Source organism: Taudactylus pleione, unplaced genomic scaffold, assembly GCF_031769625.1.
Source record: "Taudactylus pleione unplaced genomic scaffold, aTauple2 ptg000127l, whole genome shotgun sequence".
In the NCBI taxonomy this organism is placed as follows: Eukaryota; Metazoa; Chordata; class Amphibia; order Anura; family Myobatrachidae; genus Taudactylus; species Taudactylus pleione.
Genome location: NW_028284529.1, coordinates 15571796 through 15590557, shown reverse-complemented (window position 1 = coordinate 15590557; position 18762 = coordinate 15571796). Strand labels below are relative to the sequence as shown.

The window sequence follows — 18762 nt, the reverse complement described above, 5'->3', positions numbered from 1 at the left end:
AGTCTTTTGAAAGTGTATGTATGTAATGACCCGGTCTTTACTGCAGGGATCAATGATCTCTATTATTACAAAGGCCCAAGCTGTCATCACTACCTAACAGTTGCATCTAAGAATAATAAATAACACAGCAGATGAATGTTTAACCATTGCTTTAGGAGTACTGTAATCAATGTATACTTTTTTTAAGGATTAAGATCAGTGACACTTCAAGTACCACTAGGCTTCAGTTGAAATCTCCAATCTACAGAAATCACTGATCACAGTACAGGAGTTGAAATATGAATTTGTTTTCCAGAGGCCCGATCAGTATCAATTAAAAACTGTAACATTTATATTACCTGGCTTGTTTGCGGGCTGGACGGGTCATAAGAAGGAACATAGTTCTTCAGGGCATCCTGAGGATTCAGGTGTGGAGGATATCGGATCGTTGGATGAGAAAAGTAGGAACTTGGGGCTGGAGGAAGAATAGCTTGGGTTGCAAATGGGAGAGGGGAGGGTGAAGTCCTGGTTGAGATGACTGCCAACACAAGAAAAAGAGTTGGAGGTATATTAGTGTTTTATTTTTTTGGCTGTGAGGTTGTGGGGGTCCAACCCATCTAAACTTGTGAAAACACTCCTCGCAAACACTTGTAGTTCATCTTCTAAGGCATTTATTTGATTATTTTCCCAGCTGTACTAGCAATTCAAATGAAGCCCAAATACCAAACATCCCTTGAGAGCTAACAGCCCAACTTTCCCAGATCAGACTGCTCAAAGTCTTGTTTAGTTTTCAGGAATTACACCATTCTCTGATTTAGCATTGCCTGAAATAAAAGCATTATTCCCAGAAAGAAAACATATTTCACTGGTTAAGCATTTTCTCCAGAGCCTTTAAAGATAACAAAACCCACATTTTTGTGATCCTTAACATCACACTGGGAAATAAGTCATCATCAACTCCTAATGACTTTTGGCTGCAATGGACCACTACATACCTGTAAGATTTATGGGATACTATTTGTTTACTAAATTAACTATCACTTGTCAAAACTGCATGTAGGAATAATATGAATATCTTCCAGCCTTGTATATGTGGAACCACTAGTATGTAAGAGGCGACACACTTACAATATACACCCTGTCCAGTCCTTCTCGCTGCCACTTTGGCAGAGATATTTGATTAAAAAAACAAATATTATTATAAAAATGTTTTATAATAAACTAAATAAAAACAATAAAAAGGGGTATTTACATAGACGAGCTAAGGCAAACAGTTTATACTATATCAATATTTACTTTAATTTATTTTGTTTGAGTAAATTTTTGGAAAAATGAACAGGACTTGTTGCCAGATTGTGTTTTTATGATGAGAGAGAATCAATATATGGAACTAAGAAACAAATTGTGTTCTAATCAAACAAAACATTTGTCCCTGTTCCTTTTTAAGCATATAAGTTGATTTGTTTTGCCTGATAACGAAGATTTCCATATTTCAACTTCATAACAGTTTTTTATATAGTGTTATGTTAATTGTTTCATCTAAAGGGTTGATAGTGTAAGTCTGTCAGTCAGCAGCAGGCTTAGCATCTGTGATACTCAGCTGAAAATAAGATCATTAAAGTTAGGTTTTGTCTGTGCTACTGTGCCAGAATATTCATCTTTGCCCTCAAAAACACATTGATATTGAGTCCGTTCTTGTTAATCCATTACATGCACAATATCAATATAGGTCCTTTTGAAATACATATTCTAGTGCAACAAAGAAAGACTATGCTCTGCATCCTGTTATTTACACCAGTTTACTGTAGTATAAGGATTTTTGTAGTAAAATAATAATACGTACTGTTTGTGCTTAACCAGCATGCATGCGAACAAGTCTAAATCAACGTTTCCTTATATGATTTAAGTAGCTATTATTGATACTTGTGTGCTATTTGTTTAGCTCTTGGAGACAGTTTTAATAAAATATGTTGCACACAAGGGAATATAATCCACAATGAAGTATGCATTAGCCATATGTATATTTAAGGTCAGCAATAAATAACTGCTAACAGTAATTACTCGGTCAACTGGATGGACAGTAAATATATTTAAGACATTTTTCTCCAGCTGATTAAATCCAGAAATGCATTTTACATTAAATCATGGGCTTACATCCCTTCTTCCATGTGTATGATAATAATTGTGAGAATAATATATACATATAAAAATAGTAAATGAAAGTTATTACATATACAAAGATTATTGGTTATTCATGTGCAAGCCAGACATTTTAAAATCTAATCAACTAGATAATTTTTTCTATTTTCCAATCCATAACTATATAAAAAAATAAGGTAACATCTGTATCGCTACTCAAGCCCAGTACTCCTCAGGTTAACTTAAAAACACCAACGACAGGTTAGAGAGATAATCAGTGAACACCCCACATGAATGTGATATTCGGTGGTAAGCCAAAAATCTATCTTGGCTCACAGCCCTAAGAGGAAAATGAAGTTAACTTAATGAAGTTAGCCTAGCATAGATATTCCCATACTCATTAAATAGAAACATATGTGCAACTTAATTTCACCCACCGTACCTGAAATATGTTTAGTTAATGTAAGTCATGCTGCCATGACCTTCGACAGTGACAGGCACACAAATTTTTACTATAATAATAATAATAATAATAATAATACGATTTGAGGCCACATTGGTACCACAAATGAGGGGATAACATTAGAAATATTTGTCTTATACAATGTGATTACTATGTATACTAGAGAGTAAACGTGGCCTTTGACTCTATGGCAATATGGAAAAAAAAAAAAGCCATGTCTTACTTATTTGCTCTTGATGTTTTGTTTAAATTTTAACTGGCAAATAAAAAAATAATGATCACATAATAGATACAAGGTTACTTTCATTGGGGGGGGGGGGGGTAGTAATTTCTCCACTTCAAAAAAAAGATATGTTAAAGGCTATATTGCTAGTTAAAGGAGACATCCTCTCAGGCTTAACATCCGACAGGATCCTAATAAAACTCACCCCAACTGTTAAAATATACTCCCAGCTTTAACCAGTATCATGGGTGAACTGAAAAATAGCTGATGTTATTGGAACACAATGAAAAGTGTCAAGTACAGGTAATTGGGTGAGTCTGTTAGTTGGGGAGGTGACATCTCATTTTCATTTTAACTCTACAGGGAAATATTCAAATGTACTGAACGTAAAAGGGTGCATACTATTTGGGGAGTTTAGTCAGCACAGGGACATAAACAATTGAGAAACAGTTGCCATAATAAGTCAATGTCATCATTCATTGTGGATTTTAATGCATTCATGCCTTATCTTGGTTTACTTTTCCAATGATCTTTAATAATTGAGTCCCAGCTTGAATCCTTCAAACAGTCTCTAGTTTTATCACCACAGTCTTCTTATCTTCTGTGCAAGACACAAATCTAGCCCAAATCAACAACTCTTGGCTCAAACATCTCTATATTAAGTAATTAGGGATTCTGTATTAAGTATTATTTGTGTTCCCACTTGCACAGGTTTGGGAAACTAGATTATATGACAATTTGGGTTGCACTTACCACTATGTCCCACTCCTGGAATCCCCGGATGATGATGTTGGGGAAAAGTGCTCAGTCTCGAAGAATCCTGTGGAGATGTTGGGCTAAACAATGGCTTTTCAGGCTTCTTCATTGTTGGGGAGGACATATCTGTTTAAAGTAATAGAACAGATTGTCAAGATTGAAACAGGTGACGGAGCATCTCCAAATTGATTAGTTTTACCGATCTTATATCAATATGCTATTGCTTGATTACAGAACATTGTACTTTTTATAGTATCTGACAAAAGTAGCATCATCACAGATTACCACAAACACACAGTAGTCATCCATCCTTGCATATTTTCTAATACATGCCCACTTAGCTTAGTTACCAGACCTCTTTGACAGGCAGGTGAACAAGAACAAATGACCGGCCTCTACATGAAAACTTAATAACAGTATGCTTGTCTTCAGCCAATCTATGAAAATAACATTCCTTTCATACCAGACAGTTGTATAGCTAGAGTAATGAATTCTATAAATTATAGTTCAAATGCTCTAGACTGCACCAAAGAAGACACAGGGCAAAAGAAACATATTACATTGATATGTACATTTAAGTTAACAAATGTTTAGCCTTTGTCATTGCTTAGAAATATGAACTCCTACAATGGGGTGATGCGGATCCATTTTTTAATCCTGGGAGGCAGTGTGCACACTGGCTTGATTTAATCCTATGTATGTGTTAAATATCTATAAGCATAAGCAAATAGAGCTACAGTAATATGAAATTATCATTCTGACAGAGCCCACAAGTCTTTACAACATGTGAGAGACATTAGCTTATAGAAAATAAATAAAATGGAGATAAAATAAAAATACAACAGTACAGCTCAAGCCGAAGATATGCATAATGACAGAGACACAATCAGTGTTGTTACAAGGCCCTTAAATATACAGAGCCCTCAGCCAAGGATTGGAGCATTAGAGACTTCCCACATAATGAGCTCTTTGTCCTTAGAACTGTTTGAATTCTCATCAGGTCTTACATTCTGCAAAGTGCCCATCCAAATAGTCAGTTTTCATCAGCTGGCACGTTGCTAAGGAAATTCTGTGATCTCACTTGGAAATCCCTTTTAATTGCACATTTTGAAAAATCCATTTCAGTGCTTACAAAAGTAAACTTAAATGCAAAGCACGTTGATGTTTTTAGTCTTTCTTTATATTGCTTACGAACAAACATAGCAGTAAGAAGGAATGAAGGACATACACTGGGACATTTACAACAGGAGTCTGGAGAAACGGTTATAAAAAGCTAGATGTGCTACTTCAGCATTACTGAAGTCATGATATTGCTGCAATGTAAATTTTTACTGTCACATTCTCTTACTGTCACATAAACTTACAATGAAGAGTGCATAGCAATGCAATAATGGTCTACTTCTTAATGTAGTTTGAAGTGGAGGTTTTAAAGAAAATATACCCTATTTCTAAAACATAAAATTGTTCTGTTGTAAGTATATTTTCTATCAAACACCTGGGCACTTATTATTTCTCTTACATGATTTTGTTACGGTGAGTATCCACTAGCAGATAGTGGAACGACAGTATGATTGCAACATTGTAATCGTACAGTCGTTCCTCTTCCCCTGCAGTGCCTACACTGAACGATATGTCATTCAGTGTAGGCACTCTCCCTCATCCCTGAACATGGTTAATCTGTCATTATCGGCAGATTGACCAGCATGTTCAGGCGATGATTGATGTCGAAAACGACAAGCTGGTCGTTTTCCACATTTTCATGCCCAATTCATGCACGATTAATGAGCGATTGCACGATTACGATTTCGTAATCGTGCAATCGCTCATTAATATCTGCTAGTGGATACGCGGCTTTACTCTACAGCAGGGGTATTTAACATGCAGCAGAGTCATATCTATAATAGGTGCTGGGTGTGCCGGGCACATGGGCCCCTGGGTCCAGTGGGCCCCGCAGCGCACACCCTGCACCCATTGTATTACTTACTTCTCCGGAGTCCACACCAGCGCGGGGGTCTGGCGCTGTAAAAACGACTGGAAAATGGCCACCGCAGCCATTTCCCCATCGTTTGTGCATGTGCAGTACAGAGAAAATGACCCCCGCGGCCATTTTCCTGGTGACCTGCTCATACTCTATAGACTCTGGGCGCACTCTAGTGCCCAGAGTCTATAACTCCGGTGCTGTCCGCGCACAGCTCATTGCGCTGCCGGCCGCCGGACACAGAGGAAGGGGTCTGTGTCGGAGACTGCACATGGGCACCCTCCACTCTAGAAACGCCCCTGACATGCAGCCTTTCAGCTGCTGTGTAACCACACAGCCCAGTATGCCCTGCAACAGTTTTAGCATGTCCTATTAGCAAACCTGTTGCAGGAAATGCTGTGATATGTAGTTCCTCAGCAGCTGGAGGGGCACATGTACAATACCCCTACTCGACAGGTTCCAGTTAGTAAACATAAGTGGGGAGGCTCCATTCTACTTGTTCAGCCAACATGCTAATTTATCCACTGACCCTACAGATTATCCTAGTAGCTAAAATTATCATTGTATAAAATGCAAAAACAGCTTGTGCGTATGAGAGACAAACAACTAATACATACAGTTACCCTTATGCTGTACAAATAATGATTTTATGTAAATAACACTGAAATGCAATGTCCCCATTACACCAACCGTGGCATATCTTCTTTGCAGTTTTCCTTGCAATCTGGTTTATACATATATCATGCAAATGCTTTAATAATCATCACTGATAAGAGGTTATACAGCCTTGCCATTTTGATATAGAGAAAAGTTGCAAAAGTCTCAGAAGATGTTAGTTGAATTTGAGAAAATGTGACTATTACAGAATGGTCAGCTATGACATATTGCCATGTAAACTTTAGAGGACATTGAAAGTAGGGTAACTCTCCGCAGCCTGCGGCTGGCTCCAGAAACTGACATTGTTTCGGATGCGCAGTGTCAGCTTCCCCCGGAGAAGTCTTTCACTTCTGTGAAAAACTTCTCCTAAATGCCAGGGATATAACTCAAAGGGGCAGCGGTTACTGAAACTGCTGTCCCAGAGAGTTCACATATCGGGGATATTTTTCTTAAAAATGAAAATATCCCTGGCAAGTTAGGTAGATAATAATCATGGCTGGTCCGCGATTATTAGTTCATAGAACCCTTAACCTTTTACGAATTAACCTTGTATATCCATGCAGCAATACTTTACATGCACATGTAGAGTAATACAGGTCAATCTGGAGTTGCATTACTGTAAGTACAGAATTGTTTTGATGAAAGGTTAAAGTGCTCATAAGCCTTCAGAATGAGCTAAAATGGAATTAAAAACAGTACAACATTAACGTTTTACAGAACATGATATAACGGCTAACAAAACTCAAAATATAGATTTCACATGACAAGTTTCAGGAAAATCTGTACCTATAAGTCTTTGAGTACTGTACTATTTAAGCTGTTTCTGGAAAAAGTTTAACTTAAACCTTTTTTTTTTTTTTCATTTTGAGAGTGTGAACACAAAGCCTTCTTTAGCACAAGTGAATTGTTAAATAGCCAATAGAGCAAACACTGAACATTTAATCAAATATTAGGCTAAAGTGCTGTCAGGCATCTCCTGGTTTGTATGTTATCTACTGTTGTTATAACATCCAGCCATCATTGTCGGCAGAAATGGACAAGTGTACTAATGGCCTATATACATTGCTTCTGAATACCATATTGTGTCTTTCTTGGGTTGTCACAAGACGGTCAGTAACAGAATACTTTCATGAGACACAAATGCTCCATTCTGCTGTTAACAGGCAATCACAAAAAAGACAGAAAATATAAAAGATTGAATTTCATTTCCAATCAAGAGGGAAAGATGTAGCAATTAACTCTTGTACAAAAAAACAAGTAGTGTGATGCTACTTGCAAGTTGTGCACAGCAGTATGTGTTAAAACATGTACTACCCATGTAAGTATTTAAAGGATTTTAAAGTACATTGGTAAGATTGATTAGTATATAGATATACAAGTATGTTACATATCGGAAAAGGGTTTGCAAGTAGAATTATTAATGTGTAATTGATGAATATTTTCATTGGTTGACAAAGCCACTCTGATGATTCAGTTACATAAGTATTCTTCCATTTCACATTAATAATTGTTGATATTAAGACCACTTATTTATATTTTATTAATTGTTTTGGAGTTGCAATAACACATACTCAATTAAAGCCTCATACCCATTAATATTGTACTTGCATTTTTAACACTACTTAAAACACATATCAAAAGTAAATGTTTTGATATACATTTTTACTAGCATTTTACAGCACGCTCTCCAGCCTCACAATTCCTTCATATGTGTTATTCTGCAATGCAACACAAGTAACGCCATCAGGCATGGTTACACCAGTAACAATATGTTTTCGAGTGTCATCCCTGATTACGCGTGTTTTACTAGCATTACAAATGCATGTATCAACACAAGTAGGTATGAGCCTTCAAATATTTATAATTTATTTTTTTTTAAGAGTATTTTTATCAATATAAGAACACAGGTACATACATAGTCCCATTTTAATTGTTCTTATTTTGCACAACTGCCTGGCAACATAAAAAAAATAAAAAAAATTTGTATTTTCATATATTTTATTTTTAAATGAACCCTCAACAGACTTTAAAGTAAATATTATCCTCCCAACTCTCACCTTGCATTTTGATCTTAAGCCAACAACAGTCAGAAGCCTCGACATCCTCCATTTTCCACTGCTTGCTTCTGGTTGGCTGGCCTGTGAACTCTGTATGTGATGTCACAAAAAATGATTGGGGCTTAATGACTTTCTTCAAATCAATCTTTGCTGTAATAAATGGTCAGCTGCTTAAACGTTTTTCTGATTGGTATTCCCTAATCATTTTAAAATAGCTGTTATATTGACTTAATATAGTCACACAAGAGCTTCAGATTCTGATGAGGTTTGGTTGAATGCTGTGGTTGCACAGTTGTTACCATTGAATAACAAACAGGTTCATCCTTATGGATGTGATTTCCTTACATGCTGTCATTTTCTATGCCTCGTTAATAACTATTGCAGGAAAGCCAGTACAAACACTGGTGAGTGGCACCAAGGAGTAAGAAAAAGGTCAGAGTAGTAATAAAGTGTTGAGTAACAGTAAAATAAACCTTTGGCTTTAGTTGCCCATAAAAAAAAGGCTAAGTAGCTATTATGTAAAAAGAAAACAATTCCTGCATTATATATTTTTCTGTCATTTTGAATGAACTTCATAAAATTAGTGAGCTACAATTGTCATGTTCCAACCTTAACTGTTGTAACTGTTTCATTTTATGAACAAAGTGATGTGTAATTAAGGCATATCACTCGTCAGTCTGGCTTTCATATCTTTGACTATGTTCATTTGAAGTCCAACTAACAATGCAAAACTGTCAAACTATCTTAGCATAACACCAATCCTTTAAAATAGACACAACAAATCAATTAACATGAATGTAAACAGACATTGCTCCTTAAAATTCAATATTAGACATTTACATATACTATTCTGAACATGTAGCTTTACATATACAATATTATGATAATGGAGAAAGTGGATGTGCTTATTGGGGAATCAGATGCTTTCTAAAAGCCTGTCAGAGCCTGTGCCCATAGGTATATAAATACTAGACCCACTATAAAATCAATAGTAAATATATAGAGACAAGTAGATATGAGTCCACAAAATACTTATGTCAACAACATGTAAGCAGAGTTAGAATCATAGCATTTTTATACAGACAATATAATATAAGCACCACTTTTGCTAATGGTTAACTAAATATCAAACAGTAAATTACAAGTCATTGGGACATAATACAACCTTGGCGCCAGGCAGTGCCCTGCAGATTGCAGCATACAGCTTTGGAAAGATACTATGCAAATAGATGCTTATCTGACAAAACTACTTAATAATGACATATTTAACAACTATTTTGTAGTCTCTTTCTGTACTCATTCTACATAGTGTTTGCCATTTCTACAGTAGCTTCAGCATGTGTAATGATTATCCAGGGGAAGAAAATATGATTATAATTGTTCTGAGCAGGTAAATATTTGTTTGTGGCACATTCTGAGCTATAGAATCCTTTGGTACATAGCAAGGTCACAATACTTTGACGATACAATGCACATCCTAGGGATCTTATGGGTCATCAATTTCCCAGCACCACATCAAAGTGATCAGGCTTATGTAAATAATAAAGTCATCAAAATTGATCCCTCTGCAAGAAACTCTATCAGGTAAGGAATCTAAAGGAAGCTGGTGTGAGGCTCTCTGTATGCATTGACAGCTTGTATAAATGGAGAGCCAGATGTATATCTGTATGACTCAGCCTGGGGCAACTCTGGTGGACTCTGATGTGCTACAATGCTACAACGCTGCAGGGGGAAAAAGTGTGCGAGGACGTGTTTTACGGGAGCTCTTAATTAAACTGTTGTTCTCTTCCAAAAGGACCTTAGGAAACACTAATGAGACATGAGTTTGGGCAATTTCCTCATCAAAGCAATAAAGCAAAAGGCCTCTTCCCCTGCCTCCAGCCATCCCTGGTAACTCTCTTGATGAATATCACATGGTCAGCCAAGTGCCTCTAGCCACCTGTTAGGGGGACTTCATGGCAGACAACTAGTGATCTGGGGGCAAGTTCAAACATCCACAGGAACACCTGCTCACTGCAGACACCTGCTTGGCTTCCTGCAAGCAGAGAACCATATGTTCACTTTCTGATGTTTACTGAGGTTGCACTTATGAAACAGATTCCAGCACATAAGTCCCAGAACAGCTAAAAAAAACAAAAACAAAAAGGGTACATTCACAATGCAATAGCATATACTGGAGCTGGAGTCAGAGTGCTTGGCTGTGTCATAGCATCCAGATTAATTGGGATGTTTGTTTTATCTTTCAGGCTGTCATTAGCGGCTTACCACATTTGGACATGAGATTCCAGATCTAGAGATCATTGTACCAAATGTCATGTAACAAATTTCACAATGGTGAAAATTACAAGTGGGCTTAAAAATTATAAAGTAAATAAATAAACCATTTTTGTTAATAGATAAGCTAGTGGAAAAGTAGAATTTGTAATGCAAATCAATCATGGTATTTGAAGCAGGATTGTATCATTTAGTTTTATTTCAAATTAAATAAAATCAGTTTATTTGAAAATCATATACATGACGTGCATACTGTCATATCCAGCTTCCACATCTACAGGAGACTGTACAAAAGATAATGAGGTTGAATTGTGCTATCTAAAGACACAATTAAAATAGTTATTCCTCCATATGACAAGGCATATGGACCTGATCCTGTAACAGTTGTTGAATGATGTAATTTCAAGCATGAGTAATTAACTGGCAGAACGAAAAAAAATAAAATATTTATATTTACACTCAGTATAGTTGCTTAGTCCCCCCTTTCAGAAAAATTGACATTTTGAAATGAGTACAAGGTGAATAAGTTTTAATTAACCAATTAGTAGCAGAAGAGCAAAGCCATTAAATGAGGGCTGCTGTACATCCAAGAATTAATCCAGTAACATTTACAAAGTCATCCTGTATATTTCAGTGCTTAATAAAGTAATAACCACTTTATCTTTAGTTTCAATTCTTCAAGGATATCTAAACTTCTGACGTATAAAATGGAATTTATACTTCAGAAATCAATTCTACTAAATACATCCGGGTTCACTATATTAGTCGGCATTAACCATGTCGACATTCATAATGTTAACATGAGAATGTCGGCATGTTTGTAATATCGAAATGTTCAATGACATGTTGACATGGTCAGAATGTCGATAATTTACTTTTTCAGATAAATCAAACTCTAACCCTTACATCTAAACTTAATCCTAACCCTAATAACAATGTCAACATTATCTCTGTCGACACTTGATATAAAAGTGGAAGGGGAAAATTAAAACGACAATAGAAATGAATAATTTCAAAGGACTCCAATATGTCTCCAAGAGTAAATGATACTATAGCATATGAAATGGTGCTCTTGTTGTTAATAATTTGATTTTCCCCAATGACTCATGAGTTCATGTTGAGGCCAAAATGTTCTCAACGTTTACAATGTATATGATAATTTCCATTTTGGCAGAGTGCTCCACTGCTCTGCATTGCAGGTGTGGAAAGGCCCCGAAGAACTGAGAGTAGGATTTCTGACCTTGATTCTACAGTATGAGCCTTGGGGCCGTAGTAATAATGCTTACTTTTTATTTCAGCTCATTGATACTGTGTTTAACTATAACATACATGCCACATATATCCATAATATAGAATGATATTGCTGCTTAAAGAAATTAAAGTAGTGAGTGTAGATCTTTCATTAATAATTATTGGCAAGGTATCTTCAGTAGATGGATTACTAATCATATGGTATACTATACATGATTACTTCCTGTCCAGAGAAAGTGTATATATCTGCACGGGCTAATTAGTGTTGACAGAAAGCTTTAAGCTGGGTACACATCAGATGATAAATTGGACGATTTGTTGTTTTGAGCCAAATTGGAACATCAAATCATCCACAACTTTTATTGTGTACGCACTATTGCGCAATCCTGTGCGTCGTTCCTTGCATCTTCTCATCTGCTGTACTGCAAGGCAGATGAGGAGATACCTTTAACGATTTTGTGCAAATCGTGAACTGTGTAAGCCCAACCAGACGACCAGGTGATATGTTAACGTTATATCTTAACGATCTAACGACCAAATTATGCAAGATTTATTGTTCGGCTGTTTGGCTGTTGTTTACGCACTATATCGTTAGTTCAGGGGATAAAGGGAAATCGGGAAGAGCATTGCATCATTTGCACATCATCTAAAGTGTAAGCAGCATTAGAGCATAAACGAGCTTAGGCTGAGTAATCTTTTAATTATTATCTTTCCTCTTCTGTGGCCTTTGCACATTCTTAGCCTCTAAAGTAAATCGGGGGGGGGGGGGATATACCACGCTGCAATACATAGAAAGGCACACTCCACTGGAAAATCATACATACAGAATGCATCAACCAGTTGCGCACTTTAAACAGAAACATAAATGGCAGGAGGAGAGATCAGAGATAGAACAAGGGCCGACCAGAGGTGTGGATCAACTGGGAGAAAGAGAGGATTACTAATAGTTCTGCTAGAATATAAAAGCACATTATTTAATGTTTAAACCCTTAAAGAATATGTTTTCCACAAAATTCGGCACAGGTGACATAATTAGTACCTCAGTCAGTTTGGTTATATCACATGTGCATAAGCATTGATATCCTTAAACCCTGGTCTGTCAGGATGCATGATGGACCAAGTTTAGAAAATTCTGTGCTTTCTAAATTGTTCAACATCTTCTTACAGTCATTTAATTTCATAGGGACCCTTTCTATAATTATAGAAATGAACTTATTGACTTAGAATTAGAAACACTTATATTATTGTGTATCCTCCTTTCTTCTATAAGTTGAAAACTATTAGCTGATTACCTTGGTAGTACCCTACAGAGAATTACTCCAACTACTCCTTTACCATTATATACAAGGGGAACATCCACAAACATTGTTTATTGTGACACATGTATACTGAAACACGTGTTTCTCCAATTATGGGGCCTATGTATCAAAGCTTAATGAGAGATAAAATTGTGTGATATAAATCACCAACTAATCAACTGACATTTTTTAGGAGGTGTTTGAAAAATGACAGTTAGGAGTTGATTGGTTAATACTTTTCCTCTCACAATTGTATCTATCATCAAGCTTTGATACATAGGCCCCTAAGAACATAAACCACCCAAACCACCAATGTTTTTTAATACCATATCCCATAGGTGGAAAAGCAGTCTTTTTCATGCATGCTAAGAACTGTAGTCCAACAGCAGCTCGAGAACCATTGGTAGCCTGAGCCTGCTTTAAACAATGAGTGATTTCAGCAGTGAACGGGTTAATCTAATATTTTCAAATGTCTGGAAATTTTCAAAATTTATTTTCTTGCCATTTAAGAGGATGTTTTTCTTTTATAAATGTGATGCTTCAACCAATGGGATGAGTGGTTTGAATTTAAGCACCACAAGGTTAAAGGTGACCTCTCCGTAGAGACAAGCATAGTCTAAAAATGTATCACAAGAGATTTACAAGAAATTAATAGAATATTAAAAATAAACAAAAGCATTTGAGGAACCACAGAGTTGAAGTCTCAAATTACAAAAACAGTAATAGAGGATTTATCTTGCATATGAAATATACATTACTCACTTATTTTATTTCCAACAGGACAATTTAAAAATACTCATGCCCTGTCATATTTGCCAACCATCTAGATTAGAGCGGGACAGTCCCAGTTTGATACCTTCAACTACCTGCACCCTTGTCCCAACAGTCAAATCGTTGGGAGGTATGGGTTGTGGTGATAATACTTGAGCAGTGGAGATTCTGGCTAACATGAATCAATTCAAAAGCAGTCTGAGAGGTCACATCACACTCCTTTCCCCATTCTCTGCTCTATTCCGTACACCAAAATTTGGCTGTTCATATTTAACTTTATTTTAACATATGCTAAAAAAAACACCCAGTATACGGTTATTGCTGCAGACTGTATAATATATATATATATATATATATATACACACACACACACACATATACACACACACACACACACATACATACCTACCAGAATAAAGGGCACTCACCACTTTTCATCCAAAAGCCAAAACCATCAAATGTTTATTTACTTACAGACCATCATGTATAGTCAAAGTTTCGGTCCCAAGAGACCTTTGTCAAGACAAAAAGCTTATCATAACAGCATCACAACCATCCAATTCCATGCTGTCATGATAAGGTTATTGTATTGGCAAAGGTCTCTTGGGGCCGAAACGTCAATTATACATGATGGTCTAAGATAATAAACCTTCGCTGGCTTTTGGATGAAACCCGGGGAGTGCCCTTTCTTCTGTTTTATATGGACTGGACTTTGGGTCTTTAGAGGTGCATCGACCAACACGTAATATTGAAACAGTGAGTGCAGTCTTGACTTGGATAAATATAATATATACATATACCAGAACAAAGGACCCACCTCAGCCCCCCCCCCTGCCCCCATCCGGCTGGCCGCCTCTCAGTCCCGTACCCCCAACCCAATGCTCCACCCAACCCCCCTTTCTATCCCTTTGTCCCGAAGAAATTCTACAATTAGCAATAATGTATTTATTAGTGTATTAAATTTGGAGTGCACAGCACATCACTTGTTAAGCTGCGATTTTGAAAGCACTGGTACGCAGGCCTCACAGTGGTAGATGCTACATAGTGCGCTCTAGTGCCTCTACTACCCGTCCCCGGCGACAGACTATATGGCCCCGACTGCCTTAGTGAGGACCCGTTAAACGAGACCTTCACCCGCAGCTGCCTTCAATGTGTCTCCTACACTGGATACCTGGACTGCTCTACACATGATTCCCCATGTCCGGACCCCAGCGATGCCACTAGCTGAGCCATGCTGAGGCCCGCCGAAATCCCCAGGGTATATAGCGGTACTGGCGTTTCGGCATCAGTAGAATGAGTCACAGTATATGTGTCGTATTCGGCGCCTAATACTGCTGAAGCTCAGAAGTTCAAAATACGAAGGTAAATCAAAAGAGAAAAAAGACTGGGACTGCTGTTAAAATGGTGCAACTGGATACTTGCCGCGCACCGAACAAAAAAACTGAATGCCTGTGGCTGGGGGCTGGGTATATAGGGAGGATGACCAGTGCATGCTGGGAGCTTTAAAGCTGTAAGCTGTTTGGTGCAATGGATCACTCCAACTACATACCCCCAAGGTAGATCCTGTGGACCCTATGGGCCCTGAAGAAGAAATGCTTAATTCTTTATATCATCCAGGCTTAGATAGATATAAAAATTCAATAGTACAAAAATTTTAAAAAGCAGGTATGTCATGATGTATGTAGCAAAAGGGGGGACGCTTATCCAAATGCAGGTGTCACGGACAGCCAATAAAGCAGTGTACAGCCATTCATCCTGCAGTATAACAGTTGCCCAACGGCAGTTTTGGTGCTTTCTAGTCCTTGACAAATTACTGGACATATTTCCTCCTTCAAAACATTGTTTTGACAAGATGCACAATTAAACCTTCTAACTGGATTGACTCGGAGCTCATAAGTGTCATAAGTGTTTAAATTATTGTATGGAAATCTGAGCCGCATTGTGTGCATGGGAAAAAAAATATATATATTCACTCATATGCAAAGTTGTAAGCATAACGTGGTGCGCCAGCCTGTATCTGTATGCTTCATTTGGTACAACAGTGCGCACTGGCCTCACACTCTGTGCAAAAGATGCATGCGTATTTGCACTTACGCCCAACTCTTACGCCTGGGGGTAAATTTACTAAAGTGAGAGTTTTTAAAAGTGGAGATGTTGCCCATAGGAACCAATCAGATTCTACTTAACATTTTATTAGCACCTTCTAGAAGATAACATCTAGAATCTGATTGGTTGCTATGGGCAACATCTCCACTTCTAAAAACTCCTACTTTAGTAAATATACCCCCTGCAGTTGCATTACCATAACCTACGTAAACTTTGCTTATATAAGAAGGCCCTTTTACAGCCTATTGTAAGTATAGATGCAACAGAAAGAAATGTGATTTTCGCACACTTGGTACAATCACAAGCGCAGTGCGGAAACAAAAAAACAGGTGTACTTTCAGCTCCGCATCCACTCATATAGTGCGATCAAAACATGACTGTAGATCTCATTTACATAATATTGCAATTTCTCCAATACAGTAGGGCAACAAATAATTTTAATTAGTAGTGTAATTACTGGACTAAAATATCATACCTCTCAACTGGCCTGATTTATATGGGACAGTACCAATTTAGGGGGACTTTCATACAAATTGAGATGTGTCCTGCTGGTGGCAACCCCTTCAGTGCTGCACAAGGGTTGTTTTTAGGGAAAGGGAACAGTGCTGGGGGAGTTTGCAGTTAAGTCCAACCACTAGTGGTAAACGTTGTTGCATTTGACATGTATTTCACTCGTGTCACAAAACACTAACACAACACCAGTCGGTGGCTGACCTTAACCTTACTTGTGCTGTATTTCAGAATTGCACAATAAAACACAGGAACACTTATGCTATCACATCCTAAAAGGCACCCATATTGATGTCATAAAATAATGAATTTAGGCCCTCATTCAGAGCCGTACACTCTGAGCAGAGCGCACGCTCTGAATGAGGGCCGTCCTCCATAACTATGGAGCGTCCTCCTGGATGCTCGTATAGCTGTGGGTCACCACCCACAGCCTATACAAGCGTGCAGTTGATGGCCGCGATGGTCTTGACCATCGCGACCATCGAAACTGCGAGCCGGGGCCTGCGGTTGAGGTTTTCAACCGCAAGGCCCGGAGTGATTTTGGCTCTATCAGAGCCAAAATCACTCCCACTGACATCACTAGTGATGTCAGTGGGCCGGCTTCTGACGGTAGGCGTTCCCTTAGGAACGGCCCCATCAGGGAGGCATGCCCCCGGCACGCCCACCAAAGGGGGCGTGCTGTCAATCAACATCGACAGCACGCCCCCTTTGATCAGACACAACGAGCGAAGGAAAGTCCTTCGCCCGTCGCGTCTGGCGCATGCGCACGACGGAGCTCCCTCCGTCGTGCGCATGCTCAGTGCAGAACATTGACCCACTTGCGAGCGGACAGCCGCTCGCGAGTGGGTCTGAATCAGGCCCTTAATTCAGAGATGTGCAGCTAGGGTAGGCAGGGGAGGCCGTGTCTCCCCTGTCAGACTGTAGAGTTTTGACTATAAAAATTATTAGATTAATACAAAGAAGCTATGTCACGGTCGGCTCTGGAACATCGCAGGGGGGTCCGTCACTTACTTACACTCTCTGGCGGAGTTCTTCTGGTGGGGATGCAGGCTGCTGGTGTCTTGCGGGGTGCGCGGTCGGGTCTCTGAGAGGAAGTGCTGGGCCTCTGGCCGGGTGGAGACGTGGCAGCCGGGGATCTGTTCGGACGCTGTCTGGTACTGGGTGCTGCCATCTTTAATTTGGTCACATGGCCGAAGTGAACCAATCCAGTCAGCATAATTCTCTATGGAATATGTCTGCCAATCAAGCTCCAGCCCTGGGTATTTAAGAGCTTTCTGGCAGATCTGAGATTGCCAGTGCAACGTCTTACACAGCTAGTCTGTGTGTCTAGTTCTCTGTGCTCCGCAGCTACATTTAGCTATCATCCTGTGTTCCAGCTTGCTGACTCCAGTTGGTGTTATCGCCTGCTGTCTGCTTCACTCTCAGCGCCTCTGCCAGCTAGTCTGCCAATCCCGAGATCTGGTGACCCACACCGCCATTTCTGCTTTCGTTACAGAGCCTGCTCCACCAGTGATCCCAGTCAGCACCGGTACATGGTTTCCGCACTCCAGCATCTCCAGGTGCCGCTCTGAGTTAACTCTGGTGGGGTTAAGATCGTCTACCTTCCGGCATTCATCCTCCACTTTTCCAAAGGGCAGAGACATCCGTGAACAAGAACCCAATCTTTCCAGCCTCACTCCAGTACCAGGAAACTGCTAGTAAGGACTCCCCTGCACCCAGCTCGGATCTTCACTCAACTTCGGACGTGGCATGATATTTATAATAATTAATTAATAATATAATAAATATTTTCTTTGTATTATTCTGATCATTTGTATAGGCAAAACTCACCAAAATTGCAGCACTCCCTGGAAATACAGGGAGAGATGAGAGATGAGACAGTAAGAGCTTAGCCTCACCTTTGATAGCTCAGACACTGTCTGGAGCTGGCGGCTGGGTCACAAAGCAGGTAAAAAGAAACACAGAGTAAAAGAGCTAATGGAGGCATGCCTCACTGTGTGGGGGTGTGTCTCCTCTGACGATCAGGTGACCAGTCCAGGAAGTAACCAGGCATCGGAGCTCAGCAGCAGGAGACGAGGAGGGAAGGAAATTGGAATATGCAGACAGAGGAAATACACAAAGAAGAAAAAGGTGAGGAGGGTCCGCTTCTAGGGGGAGATTTGTGTTTGCCTAGGGGAATTCTTTTGTGCTAGGGGGGATTTTTTGTGCTAGTGGGAGATATTTATGAGGGGGATCTGTGCTACAGGGAATCTGGGGGGGGGGATCTGTGTGAGGGAGAGATCTGTGCAAGTGGGGCAGGT

General features: G+C 39.0%; 1 protein-coding gene across 5 annotated transcripts in view; it reads right to left on the bottom strand.

Annotated features, from left to right (window-relative positions):
- NFIB (nuclear factor I B) overlaps positions 1–18762 on the bottom strand; it is a 255877-nt gene that overhangs the window by 85546 nt on the left and 151569 nt on the right. For 4 of the 5 annotated variants that reach the window (XM_088472630.1, XM_088472631.1, XM_088472629.1 and 1 more), the window contains exons 7-8: positions 3558–3686; positions 339–517 (exon numbers count right to left, since the gene is read on the bottom strand). In XM_088472630.1, the coding sequence (XP_088328756.1) occupies positions 339–517; positions 3558–3686 (308 nt within the window). Of the gene's footprint in view, positions 1–338; positions 518–3557; positions 3687–8252; positions 8343–18762 lie in introns of all 5 variants that reach the window. The other variant, XM_088472633.1, reaches the window with a different exon arrangement.